General features: G+C 39.7%; 2 protein-coding genes across 3 annotated transcripts; one reads left to right on the top strand and one right to left on the bottom strand.

The window, feature by feature from the left end:
* The first annotated feature begins 2379 nt into the window (after positions 1-2379).
* Positions 2380-16905, top strand: agbl5 (AGBL carboxypeptidase 5). 2 transcript variants are annotated; one of them, XM_020633459.3, is made up of 17 exons: positions 2380-2462; positions 4249-4522; positions 4617-4788; positions 4926-5092; positions 5246-5423; positions 5578-5756; positions 6968-7505; positions 7662-7831; positions 8159-8294; positions 8455-8672; positions 8783-8985; positions 10461-10637; positions 13376-13506; positions 13626-13678; positions 13942-14135; positions 14982-15115; positions 15238-16905. In XM_020633459.3, exons 2-17 carry the CDS (start codon positions 4308-4310, stop codon positions 15313-15315), a joined length of 2943 nt encoding a protein of 980 aa, XP_020489115.2. In that variant the 5' UTR covers positions 2380-2462; positions 4249-4307; the 3' UTR covers positions 15316-16905. The 2 variants fall into 2 exon arrangements, with proteins under 2 accessions (XP_020489115.2, XP_020489117.2); XM_020633461.3 differs by lacking the exon at positions 10461-10637.
* Positions 16664-17671, bottom strand: ost4 (oligosaccharyltransferase complex subunit 4 (non-catalytic)). Its single transcript, XM_020633463.3, has 3 exons — positions 17666-17671; positions 17063-17199; positions 16664-16789 (listed from the first exon to the last, which is right to left on the bottom strand). The coding sequence occupies exon 2, from the start codon at positions 17196-17198 to the stop codon at positions 17085-17087; it is 114 nt and encodes a 37-aa protein (XP_020489119.1). The 5' UTR covers position 17199; positions 17666-17671; the 3' UTR covers positions 16664-16789; positions 17063-17084.
* Positions 17672-17706: the final 35 nt, after the last annotated feature.

Raw genomic sequence — 17706 nt, 5'->3', positions numbered from 1 at the left:
AAGCTCAAACAACTATGTAATAACCAAAACACACACAGGTTTGACAATCAATGCAACAACTGTATAAAATAAAACCATCGATACAAGGTGTGTACCACCAGGTGTGGACAGGACCGCTCAGGTAAAGCCAGGAGTTGGTCGGACCACTCACAGTGAACCTGGGTTGACACCCCACTCTGAAACTGGATAACAGGAGTGCACAGGTGCTCAGCAGGGACAGGGGGCAGAAGGGGTTCAGCCGGAACAGAAACGCACACTTGGCACAGAAACTGAGGCCTGGGCTGGCACATCGGCTGGTTGGGCTTAAGCTTGCTTGTACATGGGCTGCTCTAGCCGAGGAGAATGTAGAGATGCCTGGCTCCAAGGCGAGGTCCATTGAAAAGGCCACAAAAGACCTTGGACATATAGAGTCCTAAGATTGTGTTGAGCAATGGCAATCCAAGTCTCCCCCTGCCAGGGTAATCAGGGAATAGGGCAAACCAAATCACAGGCCAGGGAAATTGAAAATTCTCAAAATAAGATGAGATGGGTCCTTTGTGGTCAATTCATTCTGTCACACTAAGTTTTAAAGCAAAGGGGAGGACCCACATGCAGAAAAAGCAAACTAATTTATTTAAGAAAAGGCAAAAACAAAAGTTTACTTCAGAAAGTGCAAATTCAAAACTAAATCCATCTGAAGTCCAACATAAAATAAAAAAGGAGAGACAACTAGGAGCCATGGTGAAGCAACACAGAACATAGGGGTAGGTAGTTGGGTTTTAAAATAGTCCCAAGTAAATATGCAAGCTAATTTTAGTTGAAAAAAAAGGCAATTCTCAAATTGGCAAGCTTTTAAAAATATATATTTTAAGGGTAGCCAACTATTATTTCTATAACTTTATTTGAAATTGGGACAGTGCACATTAGTTCTGAGCTTTTGATATTCTTCAAAAATTCATGTGATGTTTAAATAAATTAAGCCTTTTTTTCTTCCGTCTCGTCTATAAAATAACTGAAAGAAATGAAAAGTGGCCATCCAAAATTTGAGAGAAAAAAGACGAGAAAAATGATCCCTCGAGATAAATATTACAGAAAAATGTTGGACTCACAGGGTACACCAGTAGAGGTATGTTGTGGCAACTGGACAAAGCAGTGGAAACACAAACGTTACTGTGTGCTCATTAGGCTCATTCTTAAAGTGATGATAAGACAACATCAGTTCAGTGCTTTCTTTTTTTAATGTGTATTTTGGGGCTTTTTAGGCCTTTCACTGAGAGGGAGGACAGTGGATAGAGTCAGAAAACAGGAAGGGAGAGGGTGGGGAATGACATGCAGGAAAGGAACCACAGGTCGGATTCAACCCCGGGCCACCCACTTGGAGGACTTTTGCCTCTGGTACATGGGGCAGATGCACTAACCACTAGGCAACCGGAACCAGTTAAATGCTTTCACAATGTAACAGCAACATGAGCTAGCGCTGTAGGCTCCCTGCAATAATGTCACCAATGTGTTGCTATTTTCATTCAATTCACACAAAAAGTAGAGCTACTTTGAGACTGTGGCTGGCATGTCCATAAATTGAAAAGATAACTGAAGAAGTTGTAGACCTATGAGAAGAGGACTCTTCTCTGTCATCCTGAACATTCAAACAGAGCTTTAGCCTTTACTGATTGAGTCTCAATCATTTCAATATATTCTGTTTAATTGGTCACATATCTGTCATGTGATTGTCCCTTTCTTCTGATCATTTTTTGGCACTCATTCCTGCCATCTCAGCACTGTTTTATATATGATCTAGTCTTTTATCTTTCTTTGTATCATTTTGGAAATCTCTTTCAGTGTTTTTCAGGCATTTTTTCACATATTTTAACTCTCAAATTATGCTGGAAATAATAAAAAATCTTGGCTATTAAATCTTGTATCAGGCTAACCTCGTGATTTGATTTTTTTTTCTTCAATAGCATTTTTTTTGGAAGCTGTGGACTTGAGTTTTGGTTACTCCACCAGGCACACAAAAAGTCATGTCAAAAAACAACAAGCAAATGTTTAATATTTTTTATTATTTAATAAGCTGTTTAATCAAAAAGGTCTGCAGGCCTATATTTTTATTCAAGAAATAAATAACGTTTTAATGTCGCTCACTTACAATTTCTGTTGATTATATAATTTGTCTTTGTGATGAACAACATAATAGCCTAAATCACATAGCCTACTTTAGATGTAGGCTACCGTACAAACTTTGTATTACGTTTTATAAATCATTGTTAACGTATTTTAATTAATATAAAATACGTCTGACGAAGGGAGACTTCTCAATGACGGATTTGCCAGACAAATGTAAATATTAATCATCCAACAACTTGTTACTGTAACGACGAGCGACGGCGACATTTCCAGAGAAACGTGAACGCAACACCCAGAGCAGTGAATTGAGACGAGAAGGACGATGAAAACAAAAATGGACATCGATCGAAAATAGCCAGGTAAGAACCGACCTTTTAATTTGTCTGTCTGTAAGCGTGAATGCGGGTGTATTTAATTGACAAATGCAATGATCTAAATATATTTGCTCGCAGAAAAGACTGACGTATTGAGCTGCTCGTTCGTGAGGTAGCTAAGTTAGCCTCAGCAGCTCAGAAGCGTATGCTAGCGTTATTAGCTGTGTGTAACATTAACACCACAACGTTTTCCACAACGCGAGCAATACTGTAATTATTTGTTCAAATGTGTTGTTTCAAAGAGTGTTTAATGGACCAGCTGTTACTCCACTCCCCCTTCACTGTGCTGGATATCTCGGTCAGCTGTTGTTATTATTGCTCTGTTACTTTGATACAGCAGCAGCCATTATTTTATGTGGAGGCGCAGACTGGTTTTTATCAGTGAAGAACCAGAGAAACCATCAATGAGCACCAGTGACACAATGAGTACAGTAATCTAGAAAACAATGGGTGTAACATTAATGTTTAATTTGGTTCGTCTGTGGGTTGTATTTGCTTTAACGGCCTCAGGTTGTCGCTGTTATGTGTTGACTTGTATCCAAGGAGGTCAGTCAAATCAGGGGTGGGCAACCGGCGGCCCGGGGACCACATGCGGCCGCCATCAACCCTCAACGTGGCCCTCAGGTCAATTTTTTACATATCAACTAATTGGAAACATGAAGAAAACATGACAAAATCTGCCATGAAATCATGAAAATCAGAAATATTTTCATAATAACATTAGATCACTGGTATATGTCGAGTTGAATTTGAGACATAATTGACTGTAATCGTTTTTGTATTCTACAATTTGGCCCTCTGGCAGTGAGAATGAATTGAATGTGGCCCTTGCTGTGACCAAAGTTGTCCATCCCTGAGTCAGAAGGTACCATGCTAAAGCACATCCTAACTAACTATACACAAGTGATTTCACTCATTTTACATTTTACATTTTACGGTCTCTTACAATGTGGTTTTCAGATGCTTTCACTGTTAGAAGTAAGCCGTCATATTAATTGTTATATTTAATAACGATCTAGCTAGACATCTAAAACAAAGACATTGCTTCGATGCAATGACAAATATCTACTTTGCTTTATGACTGTTCATACATGAGTTTTCCTGAAATTAGTCTTTACCAGTGATAGGCTACCAAAACATCATCCATGCAGTGTGCTCTTTCTGCACTCCAGTAGGCCTACTGTGGTTCTTGTTTACAAATACTACAGAATTTATTGTCATTTGCACAGTTACATGACAGTACAGGTACATTGGATTTCTTGTGCGTTTCTCCCTGAGTCAGCTTCAACAAAAAAAAGTTAAAATTATATATAAAATAGACTAGCATTATAAGAAAAAAAAAATACATACAGAAGCTATACACTGTATTAAAGCAAAGATATAATACAAAAAAATAACGAAGGGGAACACTGTACAATGACATGAAAATATAAATATGTTTTCTTGTCTCTAATTTTCTACATCTCTTATTGCATGGCTTATTGCAGTATGGTTGGTTCTGTCATCTGATCTTGTTGGATCAGGTGAAGTATGGTATTTAGTTGGGAATGAGGACATTGCTGTAATAGGCTTGTTAATTTTTCGGTGACAAGCTTATTTGACTTTTCAAGTAGCAGAATTCTGTAGCTGTGCTGCTTTGTCATTGTATGACTAAACTGAATAGTGTGAGAATGAGGGCTGTTTTGGTTTGTTTGAACCGCATGTTTGTTTTTTTGTCTCACTTTATTTAACAAGAAGTGTTAGCTCAGTTATGTTTTATTTGTCATGACAGGCTGTGTGGGCCACATCACCGACTAGAGTGTCACAAAAGAAAAACGGAAGGACAAAACAATGGAGTCCCGCTTTGGTAATATTGTGTTCAGCTCCAAGTTTGACTCAGGAAACCTGGCCCGTGTGGAGAAGGTGGAGAAGGGCAGCTCCAGCCCCTCTGGCGATGTAGCTCAGGGTGGGAGTGCGCCCTCAGGGTCAAACATTACCCCTGACTATGAGTTCAACGTTTGGACGCAGCCAGACTGCGCCGGCACAGAACATGAAAATGGTAACAGGTAACAGAACATTTATTTTTTTATCAACTTCTGTGTTGATTTTTGGAAAACTTTACACAATTCTAAAATCCTAAATCGTGTTTCTGCCTTTCAGATCATGGTTTTACTTCAGTGTGCGGGGTGCAGCACCAGGGAAGCTACTCAAGATCAATGTGATGAACATGAACAACCAGAGGAAGCTCTACAGCCAGGGCATGGCTCCTCTTGTACGCACTTTACCTGGCAAGAACCGATGGGAAAGGGTCCGTGACAGACCATCAACGGAGGTAAATACAAATACTCAGAGGCTGTCAGAAAGAGGATGTGGGCATCAGGAGCCAGCAGAGCAGTATGCTGTGTGTCTGGCTTGCTGACAGCTATAAATATCACTCTAAAAACATGTCTCCCTCCTTTCAATTTCCAGATTGTAGATAACCAGTTTATCCTCTCATTTACTCACCGGCTGTCAGAGGTGCGAGGAGCCACCACCTTCTTTTCCTTCTGCTTCCCGTTCTCTTACACTGAGTGTCAGGAGATGCTACAGCAGTTCGATAAGAGCTACCCAAATGCTGCTCAACTCAGCCCGAGCAGGTAAAACACAACTCAGGGACAAGACATTTCTTTCTTAGAGCTATTTGCTCAATTACCATCATCTGCTGTTTTTCCCCTGCTTCCTCTAATTTATCAATTTTTTTTTATTTTTCACACCCACCAATCTCCACCCTCAACTGCTCTCCCTGTCAGTGCACCTGGTACCGTGTATTACCATAGGGAGTTGCTGTGCGAATCTCTGGATGGCAACAGGGTGGACCTGCTCACTGTGACCAACTGTAGCGGCATGCAGGAGGAGAGAGAACCACGTCTGCCTAAGCTGTTTCCTGACACCAACACTCCAAGACCACACCGCTTCCCTGGCAAAAGGGTATCAATCAGTCATTTAAAAATACAGAATCAATATTCACCCTTCATGGCTTTTGAAAATGACTAGGCTTTAGGCTGAGGTAGAGTTGAACCTTTGAATGATACAACATTTGAGAAGCTCATCCTTGTCCTTTTGTGTCTGTGTGTGTTTGCAGGTGTTTTTCCTCAGCAGTCGCGTGCACCCTGGGGAGACTCCCTCCTCCTTTGTTTTTAACGGTTTTCTTCACTTTATCCTAAGAAGAGATGACCCTCGTGCTCATGTGCTTCGAAACATGTTTGTGTTCAAGCTCATTCCCATGCTTAACCCAGACGGAGTTGTTCGTGGACACTACAGGTAAGAATTGTTCAAGTGCAGACACACAAACACACAAAGTCCACATGTTTGTAGTTTTGAAATGAAGGCCTATGTCATTGTTTAAAAATGTGCCTGATGAACACTAACAATACATTTACGGACACAAACATAGTTTTAAAATGGTGCAGAAAAGGCACAAAGTGGTGCAAAAGAAAAATTGATGGGGAATGCAGGATAGAAAATGTTGGTACTTAAAAAGTTTAGGGGAGACCTCCAGACCCATCTTACCTGATGGTGCCGAATATAAAACGGCAAGTACTTAACTGTTTCATGGCATTGACCAACAGTTTGTTGGTTAATATATTAATAAATTAAAACGTTTATAAATAAAATGTACTCACAGGCACAGTTTTTGTGCCAATGTCATCTCTGACTAATTGATGCCATACATTTTTTATATCTTGCATCAAAGAGTTTACTCTTTCTTCCATTATTTAATTTTTAAATGGTTCTTTCAAACGAGCTCAGCAATGTAACATTTAGCTTTGTCAAGCTGCACAGATTCATCATTCTTGGCTCAGTACTTGTTTGTGTATCCCATCAATGCTCAGCCTGTGGCAGGGTGTATTGGTTGATTTCTATTGATTTTTGCTTCATGTAGGTTTTGGAAGTAAACTTACTAATTATGCAGGGAAATTAGAGATAGGAACCATAGAAACATGTGCCCAATCTGAATTCAGAAGCATTACTTGTTCAATATTTATTTTATTTTACTTATTTTTGTAACCATGTTGTGATAAAGTGGATTTTGTGGGTTGTGAGAGAGTTGGAACTTGTTATCTTTTTGAAGATTGATTTTAGCATAAACGGGGAACACTGCCAAGAAATCATTCTTTTTAAATTAGAATATTTTCTGGAAAGGGTTCAGGGTTCTCTTAACTCCTGCTCACATTACAGAACCTGTTTTATTCCATTTACTAGGTTACAACAGTATGCTATTAAATACAAAAGTAAACCCTCTCCTGGCCTGAAGACGTTAGAAGGGCCAGGTTGGCTGTCACATATTGACTTTTTCAGCTCATGCAGGTTGAGCCTGTATCACAGTCACACTGCTGTATATAAAGAATGTTACCTCCTCTTTGGATTTAAAAAATAATGATTACATGGGCACATAGATTGATGGATACCTAATTTCAAAATGATGTAATGCTCATATTAAGTAAGAAGTGACCTGTTGTTGTTTTTTTCAGGACTGATTCCAGGGGTGTTAACCTGAACAGACAATACCTGAACCCGAGTCCAGAGCTGCACCCTTCTATCTATGCAGCCAAAGCATTGTTGCTGTACCATCACACGCACAACCGCCTACACAGTACACAGTCTACTACTCACTGTAACAGCACCCCACACACACAGACTCCTCCCCTTAATATGAAACCCTCCAATAAGCTTCAATCTCCCCCTTTCACTGCCCTTGAAGTTAGCTTGAACCAACGAAACGCAGAGAAGGATGCCATTCCTGCAATGCCAGAGGTTCCCATGGTAACAGAGGAAAACGTTTGGAACGCTACGGAATTGGGGAAGGGGGATGAGAACAGCTTATCCAGCTCCTCAGAGACTGTAGCACCTGTTCATGTGGAGGTAGAAATACCAGAGGAAGAGGAACAGGAAGAGGAAACGATTCCACCACATGAAGGGGGTGTGGCTTACTATGTGGACTTACATGGCCACGCCTCTAAACGTGGATGCTTCATGTATGGAAACAGCCTTCCTGATGAGAGCCAGCAGGTAAACATTTGTACATACTTGCACCATCTGTTTGCAGCATTTCAGTCATCAAAGACATTTAGCTTTCATTTTATTATTTTGTTGTGGTTTTATCAATGAGTTTAATTTTTCTCAGTGAGGAAAACTCCCATCTAAGCTCTTTTTCTCTCTATGCAGGTGGAGAACATGCTGTATCCGAGGCTGATTGCCGTGAACTCTGCCCATTTTGATTTCCTGGGCTGTAACTTCTCAGAGAAAAACATGTATGCACGAGACAAGAGAGACGGCCAGTCCAAAGAAGGCAGCGGGCGCGTGGCCATGCACAAGGCCATCGGACTGCTTCACAGGTCAGCTTCAAATGCACCCACAAATATTTAACAATTGACGTTCTGTGTAGTTATCTGAAACAGCACCATTTATCAAAAAAAATTCTAATGCTTTGAAGCAACGAAATTTAGCTTTTCGAAAGGAAAAAAAAACAAAACAATCTTGAACAAATTGCAATTTACATGGACATTTAAAAACAACAACACATACAGCTGCGTTTAGTTACGCTGTAATTATTTTGAGAGCATTGCCGTGTTGTCAACTAGATGTAAATACATATTCTCATATGTACTTTTAAGATTTAAGTTTATATATTTAACATGTTCCTGTTATTGTGTCCCCACCAGCTACACTTTAGAGTGCAACTACAATACAGGAAAAACCATGAACACCATCCCACCTGCTTGTCATGACAACGGACGAGCAACCCCGCCTCCACCTCCATCTTTTCCTCCCAAATACACTCCGGAAATATTTGAACAGGTAGGATACAACCGTGGTTTGTGAACAAGAGAAATGTTTTGCGTGATGAGCGAGGATGTCCAAGCCCTGTAACAATACAACATTGAAAAGTAAATAAATACTTGATATCTGAAAATATCTTACTATAAACAGAAATAATATCTGAAGTTTTCCTCATCAGGTGGGTCGGGCTGTGGCTGTCTCAGCCCTGGATATGGCAGAATGTAACCCCTGGCCACGACTGGTGCTGTCTGAGCACAGCTGCCTGACCAACCTTCGGGCTTGGATCCTAAAACATGTCCGCAACACCAAAGGCCTGAACACACACATCCATGCCCATCCTCCAATAAGAATACACCACAATGGCAGCAGAGCCTCACCACCTAAGAGCTTTAACAAGTACGTTTATACACACCTTTTTGTCTTTACTTTTAATCCCAAACTGTTTTTTTTTCGGGTGCAACATTAGGGTCATGGTTCTCTTGTTTTGTTTGGATCTTTTGATGCAGTTGTTTGTCGGGCTCGGCGTCAGAAAACACCCTCAGTCGGGTTCGCTGCAACAGTCACAGCAGCAGCAGCCAGACACCCTCCCCGAAGATGCACAACTCCCCGAGCTTCACATTCGGCTGCCCCCCACCCCGATCTCACGCACAACACAACAACACGCACACCAGCGGGCGTGGAGGCAACAAGACACTCGGGCCAGTCAGAGGTAAGTCAATCTCCCACCCACCTGCTTGTGTTGCTGGAAGGCATTATCCATCGCCTCTACTTGGGTGTACCTCTTTCTTCTCTTTTGCTCACTGAATATCATAGATTCTGCTTTCTAGTTTTTTGTCTTTCCATGATGCTTTCTGCTGTTGGAGTTGTAACAAAAGCTGAGCTGGGCTTGAAGTCTCAATCTTTGTGATAATTGGCTGCTGGTTTGTTGCAAAGGGGGTGTGAAATTAGTCCCAGGATTTGAGATTACTTTAATTTAATAGACAGATACTCATTTATTCTTGGATAGCTCAAGCCTGGAATGCCAGCATGATCCCTGCATGACCTTAGCATGATCCCATCTGCTGCTGTCTGTGTGTGTGTGTGTGTGTGTGTGTGTGTGTGTGTGTGTGTGTGTGTGTGTGTGTGTGTGTGTGTGTGAGTGTGTGTGTGTGTTTTGTCACCTCTTAGTTACACCTTGACTGAGGATGAAACCACATGAGCCCTGTTCAAAGACACTTAGTCTTAATTGATCATTTGAATATAAAACTTTTAAACCCACTCTGACACCTTTTACATTTTTTTGCATATGTTTAATGTTACAGATTCTGACTTACCTCTTGTCAACTTGCATCCTAATGACGTCTGAAAGACAACGTCTCGTTGTCTTAGCACACGGCTCTTGTGAGTGAAAGTTTCTAAAAGTAGTCACTGATTGTTTAAGTAAAAAAGTAGTTTAAGAGTTTTTCTGGTTCTGATACCGGAGTCAGAAATGCCTCCGATACAGCCTTGAATGCATTGTCTGGTATCATCGATATGCCAGTCAATGCACACATTCAATATAATATCATCAATTATTAGCTGCCATCCCCCTTGACTTGTTTGATCTTCTCCAAAAGAGCAGCAATACAGCAATAGAAAAATATGACTTCTACTTTCAACAACTGCCAAAGAAGAACTGATCTCAAGTAAATTATCATTTGACAAAAATGGGTGCTAGCAGAGAAATTATACTCTCTGCTAGCATGATATTGTAGCACATTATACTCTGCTGTTAATCAAAACAAGCAAAATGTTAGCAGTGTTACCAACACAATTCAAAGATGTTTTCTTATTAATTAAACCATTCAAAAACTCAGAATAATAAATGTTTATTTTCTGCCGACATCAGGAGGAGCTGCTTCATGTTAGCTTAGCTTGTTTTTATGCTAGTTATTCAGTGTACTAGAACAATGCCACCGTAAATGTTGCATTCATACAGGGTTAGTAGTACATGGCTGTTAAAGAGGTAATAGTTGTATTTTTGTATTGCACTGGTGTAGGATGGGCGCTCACTATTGGCTAATAATCAAAACTGGTATCAGAATCAGGAAGAGACAATTTTACCTGGACATCCCTGATATGTCCGTGTTTACACACAATCCCCGCATGTATCTGAGCTGGTGTGTGTGTGTGTGTGTATGTGTGTGTGTGTCTCCCTCTCTGTAGACCCTAAGGCTCAGGAGAAAAGACGCCCCTCCCACCACCGTTGCATCCTCCGGTCTCCCAGCAACAGCCACACACCCTCCCGCCGCCCAAACTCACCCCCTTCCTCGTCCTCGTCCTCTTCTTCCTCAGTGTGTGCAGCCGGCTCATGTCCCCTCCCAGCCCCCGTCAGTATGACAGGTCTGTACTCCCTCCAGTCCCCCAGCCTCTCTACCCTGCTCCCCTCCCTGCAGGCCCTGCCTCGCCCAGGGCTGCTCTCCAAACTGAGCCCCCTGCTCCTGCAGAGTCTGCCACCGGCCACCAAAACTCCAAGTGGGCCGACCCAGGACTGAATCTTAGCTAAACTGTGACGGCATGGACATGTGTGTTTGTGTGTGTGTGGGTGGGTGGGTGGAAGTCAGTAAGTGTGAGTTCTTAAAATTGAGGACCAGACGAATGGTTTTATCAACACGCTGTCTTTACAGAAATTTCTGCCACTCCGTAAAGGACAAAATAACATTTGATTGAGAGAGAGATAGAGAGAGTGTGTGCGTGTGCGTGTGCGCGTGTGCGTGCGTGTGTGCGTGTGCGTGCGTGCGTGCGTGTTAGTGAAACATCATTGGTGCTAGCTCAAATATTATAATTATTCCCTTTTTGCACATACAGTATCTGTGAAATGTCATGAACCTACAGTACTAGCACCTTAGGGTGAGTACTACACTTGAGAGAGCAGGTTTTTCTCATCTCTACAGTATGACTGACATATGTTGAAACATTTTTTGTTTCTTAGAAACCCTGTAATCAAGCAGAGCGGTTAACATGTGACTTTGTTAAGCAAAGCGAAACGGTTGCTTGGTTACCTAATGACCATTGTCCCTTCCTACTGGCAGGATATAAATGATAATAATGACATCACATCAGGTTACTCTTGTTAAATCTGTGTTCAAGTAATAAGCTAAAAAGAATTACCATGTGACTGTGCTTTTTACACCGCTACATTAACCTTTCGATGCCCGGTGTTCAGGGTCAGGTACAGTAGGAGAAGAACACTTTTTCCATGTTGCACTTTTATTTATAAATTATTTATTGATTGATTTATAACTTATTGGGTTTTCAAAACGAGAATGGACATAGTGATTATTCCGAGTCTGTGAAATCTTTCAAAGCACCTTTTATACTTTTTTTTCACTACAATGTAATTCATTCCTCCATGTTTGAAGTCAGTTAAGAGTAGAAGTGAGCGTCCTGTTTGTTTTGTCATTTGGTGTTTGAGAATTTTTACTACATTAACGTTGGCAAAATATTACCGTAATTAGGATTCAAATGCAAATTTTAATGTAAATAAATGTAGATTTGATTTAATTGTGTTTCATCAAATTTACAAAAGAAAAACATTGATCAGTATTTATTCACACACATCAGTGTTGTTTAAGAGTGAAGTCAACTTGGCAGGTTGAAGTTAATATACTTTGTGGTTAGCAGAGGTGAGAAATGATCCTGTTGTCTCAGTATATTTGTAACCTTCATATATCCAATGTGGAATTGTTGTATTTTGTCTTTGATTCAGTTCAGTGTTCTGTCATCTGAATACTTGATGATAGTCTGTGTGTTTTTTTAGGATCAGCTGTTTTGTATGCAGAGGTAGAGCTTGAGACACGTGGAGAGCTTTAATGAGCAGTAGATAGAGCAGATCATTAATCGATTGGATGGATCAACCTTCGGATGATCTGGCCTTGACTCGCTGTAGCTTCTTGTCTTTTCCAGTGCTGTGTAGTAATGGTGTGCCTTGCTCTGGTGTCTGTAGTGGTAAGCAGTAGGTTATGGAGGCTATTTCCCCAAACTTTAATTTTGATATATATATATATATATATATATATATATACACATTTTTTATTGGTGGGTCTCACCCATCCTGTCAATCGGTTTGAGCTTGAATTGATGAACCTTGGTGTATAAGGTGTAAAGAGGAGGAAAAAAAAATTAGATTGAGAAATAAAATAAAGTTAAGGTGGGCATTTTTAGTACTTTATTTCATAGAAGGACATGCTAGCTATTTAGAATAAAACAATAGCTGGTGCCATTTACTATCGTGCAGTACCACCCTCTATTACATGAATGTTTCCAACATGGTATTGTGACCCTTGTAGACATCGAATGTGATGGTCAGTTGGTGCTCTGGGGGCATCAAAGCCTTAACTCATGCTCGATTAACATCACACAGGCGATGATTTCTCATGTAGCTTGTATCTACTGCATTTAGAGAAGTGAGAGGGATGTACCCTGAGCTTTCACTTTAGATTAGTGCCCTTAAACATGGGGAGACTGTGCTGTAGTTTATTCTGCTTCCTCACTGTGATCTTTGATTCTTGTTTCCCAATTGTTCCAAAGCTTTGTTTTTGTCTTCATACACAAATGAAAAATGACTTGCTTCAGGTTGAACCACCGTATGCATAGTCACATTCTCACTAGGGCTTTCTGCTTTTTATTCCTTTTGAGAACTGTTTTTCAATGTGGTGCTAAACTTCTTTACCAGATTTCAGCTAAGTGTCTGTTTAACAAATATCACCTTCTCCAATGTGCTGCTGTCTTTTTACCGCCTCTCTGTTTAACCTCTTGAATAAAAGCTATCCCTTTGTGAAGCAAGTTCTACGTGTGGGCCCCTCTTACTCTATTTCTCCTTTGTGTATATGTGTGTGTGTCCTCAATTGTTCAGCCTGTATGTGCAGTAAAGTTGGTCAAACTTTGTACCTTTGTAAACTTTGTTGAAAATGAACGAGTCTGCTACGTTTTGAATTGTCGATGTTTTGAATGTCAGATGAACACATTTTATTTTATTTTTACCATGCCCATCCTTGATTGTTTTGTTTACTCATCTGCCACCCCATGTTTCCCCTTTCCTCTCTATTCTTGGTTGTTCTGTCCCTCCATCTCATCAACAGGCCTCAGCTGCCCAGACTTTCAGGTTGGTGCACCCACTTCACCCGGTTGGTCCAGACTGCGGGCTGGGCATATGGGAAGAGGGTGTCGAACCCTCACCATGACTCATCCCCCCGCAGCGGCTCCCACAGAGGTTAGCTGACCGCTCACAGAGAGCAAACTATTCTGTTTCCATTTGAATTTCAAACATGTATTTTATTATAACTAAAATTGGGTTTAAAGGTGAAACTGTAGTTTCCTTATTTGCCACAGGCTGCCAAAAACCTGGGGTCGGAACACATCCTTTCATCCATCAAATTTAGCAAGTGAGTCCAATCTTTTTTATTTTTCTGAAAGCATTTTTTTTATATCTGAAAATGTTTTAAGCCAAAGAAGAATTTATATGAGATGGGAATTCAAAATTTGAATAGATTCATTGAAAGGTGAACGACAATGAAAAAGGTGATGATGATCATAAGGATTTATGTCTACATTAGCATTTGAACATGTTATATCATGGACATTAGCCTGAATCATGATATGGTGTATCACTGATTGGTTAACAATACTTCTTCTACTTCCTGTCCAGGTGTGAGCTACAACCTCCTATGAGCCGCATCCCCATCCGGAGAGTGGGGTCAACGGAAACCCCTCTCACAAATGACAGTAAAACATCCCCTACCAGTATGACCCCACTTTCCCCTGGAGAGAAGGACAAGTCAGCCACCATGAAGGTCTGGAAGCTGCTTAAACCTGGCCTCCATCGCCACCTGTCACTCTCAGGCATGTATACATACACATGAATCTGTGACATTAACATCTGACATTTAACTGAACAAAGATCGCATAACTCAACAGGATGAGTGAAATAAATCGTTTGAAATTTTGATATATATAATAAAAGACATGTTCACTTTGTGTGCTTGTGTCAAAATGTCCACTTATCCAGTTAATAAATTCCAACAAGTACCCCGATTCTTGTCCTGAAATGTCCTGTATTTCTTTACCAGTCGGGAAGACTTTGATTCACTTAAGTATCCATGAACTTCATTAAGGATCATTATAACCAAACATAAGGACAGGGTTTCTGACCACATACATGCTAAACTATTGACTTTATAGTCGGCTTTAGTTGTAATTTTAGAGCTAATTAGCAAGTGTTAGCATGCTTGACCATAACTAGCTTAACTAACATACTGGCCTCAATAGCCAAAATTGTAAGCATAAAACCTTATTAGCATCATCAAGCAAGGATTGTCATTGTTAGCATGGTAGGGTGCTTAAATTAGCATTTTGCTACAGCTTCATAAAAACGACAGGACTGCAGACTCAGTTTTCTTTCATTGATATGACATTGTGATAACAAGGAACTGCACATGGCATACTACAACTTCTTCAGTATTACTTCAAAGTGCCTTGAGACTAAATCCAAAAATCCCATCAGTGACTTTTCATTATATTTTTAAATGACTAATCCTCATTTCCATACTCGTGTAGCAATATGTCATCGATATTGAGGTAAAAGATTACAAACGATTCTTGCCTTTGTTCTGTAGTTTGAGGTACTGCATGTCATTGGTTCTCTATTTCCTTAAGACATATTTAAAATGGATTTCATTTCCTTTACAGGTGTTTCAGGAAAAGACGCTGCCATACAGTTGGCCTCTAAAGCACTAAAGAAGAAGAGCACTGACAGGAACTTCCACTGTAAAGGAAATACTATAATAGAAACTACACCAGAGAAGGATGAAACTCTGCAACAGGTAAACGTATAGATACACACAGATTGTGTCAAACAGCATTCATTTGTATTCAAACAGAAACAAATGCTGATTATAAGTTAATCAAATCACTTGAATCACCTCGTATGACTTTGTCTTTGCAGAGTGAGGAGACTTCGGTGATGCCTCCTCCTGAGACTGTGAACATGCTTGAGACAGTGACCCTGTGTGGAGAAGCTTAGGAACTGCACTGCTCTTTGTATTTGATGTATGTGAACCCAGTTTCCATGTTGTGAAAACCTTTTAAAACAGGAGGGGATTCCATTACCACAGGAGGATTAATTGGGATATTTTCATGTGCAATACAGTATTTATAACATTATCTTTTCAGATATTCCAGAGGAATTTGTAACCGATGCAGTTGAACACGGTCAGACTTGCAGAAGGAAATGTCCATTAAAACCACAGAGCAGCTTTACTGGAGCAGCTGGGGGCTAAGTGCCTTGCTCAATGACACAACAGCAGAGAGAGAAGTCTTTCCAGCGTATCATTATTCTATAGACTTAAAATTAACCAGAAACATTTCAGCTATCATAACTGTACCTCACATATCTGTTTTATTTGAGTCCTTTCCTTCTGCTGACCGCTCCCCCCAAACAAATGTTAAATGCACTCAGACCGACACTGTAATGCACTGTTATGTATTTTTACATTCAGCCACTTATATGAAGCCAATAGTTGATTCTCACTAGACTGACAAGCTAAGCAGTATATTTATTACCTTTTGATTTCCACTTTAAGTATAAGTATAGACACAGAAATGTGAGTGAAGTGTGTGTTGAATACAATTATTACTGAAGGTTTTGTGCTTTGTATAGTATGTGAAGGGTATTCACCTCCCATTGGGCCCTTTCGTTATTTATTTTACACTTATCAAAACCAAAAAGGAAAGCAAGATGTGACCTAGTACTTCACAAGTACACAATTTTAAGTTTTTGGAATTTTCATATTGAATGGAGACTACCTGTATTTGAGACGGGTGAGGTATTTAAGGAAAAAAAAACATGTGCTAGTTTGGAAGGACAGTTTCAGTCCATTCAGAGAAAAGAACCACAGATTCCAGACAAGTGTATCTAGAAGATTAGCTTAAACTTGTTTTGTTGATAGTCTTATGTTCGTGGGGATTTAAAGTAATACAACAAATTGAAGGTCCAAAGGGTAGGAAAGTACTTTATACACACTTTTTGTATGAATACAAATGTTGTTGTCACATTCCTGTAGAGATGTAGTTCCAGAGAACACCAATATGGAAACATATCCTTTAATAACATAATGTATATTCATATATCAATATTTTGTGTAAGATAAATTGTATAAGGAGCTCTGTTTTTAAATGTAACAAGTGACTGACTTTGACCAAATTAATTATACTGTGACTGGTATAATACTGTGTTGGAACGCGAGACAAACTTGAAGTAAAAATAAATAATCCTGAAAAAAATGTTTTTTGTGACATTTTGCACTACAAACAAATCGATACTTCTGTAACGTTCAAAAAAGATTAGAAGTTTATAGAAACACAGATGCATATTGGAATTCACACATTTTTATTAGAAAAAATCTCTACCGTGCAGTTTTACAAAGAAATTCATCTTTTGGAAAAAGGACATGAGGAGGGGAATGTTTCCATGGTGGTGGCACTGAGTCCCATCTCACCTGTGGAGATAAAATCATTTTAGAAAGGTTCACAAGTGTTAATGCAAAAATAATAGAAAAGTCCACTTTGTATTGGAATGTGCTTGACTTTGGGAAATAAAAACTAAGACACATTATGCCTTGGAAACCTAGATTTTGTATATTTTACCCCCCCAAAAAATGTATACTTGCTTCCCCCCATTAGCAAAGCAGATATTTAACTATATCACAGGATTGAATAGGAGGTTACCAGAAACATGACTGACAGTACAAAAAAAGGTACATCACACTCACCTCTCCAATCATATTGGCAAATTTACTCCTGTTTCTTGGGGTTATTTACAGCCACATAGTGATACAACACAACCAGCAGGAATAATGACACGCCAAGCATGTTGGCAAAAATGGCCAGCTGCACGTCTGTCACCATTCTGCAAAAGAAAAGGCGAATTAGTAAGTGTACATCATATTTCAAATGAAGTATGTAAAGCCTTGAAAATGATCTAAACAGAGTTTTGGAAGCTGTGCTCAATTTACAATGTTCATTCTGCATTAGGATGTTTTACTTCACGAACACATTCTAAAAATCAAAGAGGATTATTTTGTTATAGTCTGATCCACTGTCATTTAAATAGTTAAGACAGTCGGCAATTTAAAACAATCTCTACATCCAACAACAGACTGTAAACAGTAATTCAACCAAAATAATGGAGTTAGATTTTAAAACTCAACCATCAATGTGTGTGACGTTAGCGCTAACTTAGCTAGCTGGCTAGCTAACTATTAGGACCAAAAGTGCAATAAAAATACAGACACGGGGAACTCTGTGGGTAAAAAACATTCAAGGACAACATACTAAACATTTTGCAATCATTTTAAGTTGACAGCATTACTTACTTCGTCCCTTTAAGTTGGATATTTGCTCTGTGTTGAACCGA

The sequence above is a fragment of the Labrus bergylta genome, chromosome 15, assembly GCF_963930695.1.
Source record: "Labrus bergylta chromosome 15, fLabBer1.1, whole genome shotgun sequence".
In the NCBI taxonomy this organism is placed as follows: Eukaryota; Metazoa; Chordata; class Actinopteri; order Labriformes; family Labridae; genus Labrus; species Labrus bergylta.
This window is presented reverse-complemented; position numbering and strand designations above follow the sequence as displayed.

Coding starts and splice junctions, on each gene's coding strand:
- agbl5 (XM_020633459.3), top strand. CDS start 4,308: ATGGAGTCCCGCTTTGGTAATATTGTGTTCAGCTCCAAGTTTGACTCA. Junction 4,523..4,616: donor GAACATGAAAATGGTAACAG/GTAACAGAACAT, acceptor TCTGCCTTTCAG/ATCATGGTTTTACTTCAGTG. Junction 7,832..8,158: donor GCCATCGGACTGCTTCACAG/GTCAGCTTCAAA, acceptor TGTCCCCACCAG/CTACACTTTAGAGTGCAACT.
- ost4 (XM_020633463.3), bottom strand. CDS start 17,198: ATGGTGACAGACGTGCAGCTGGCCATTTTTGCCAACATGCTTGGCGTG.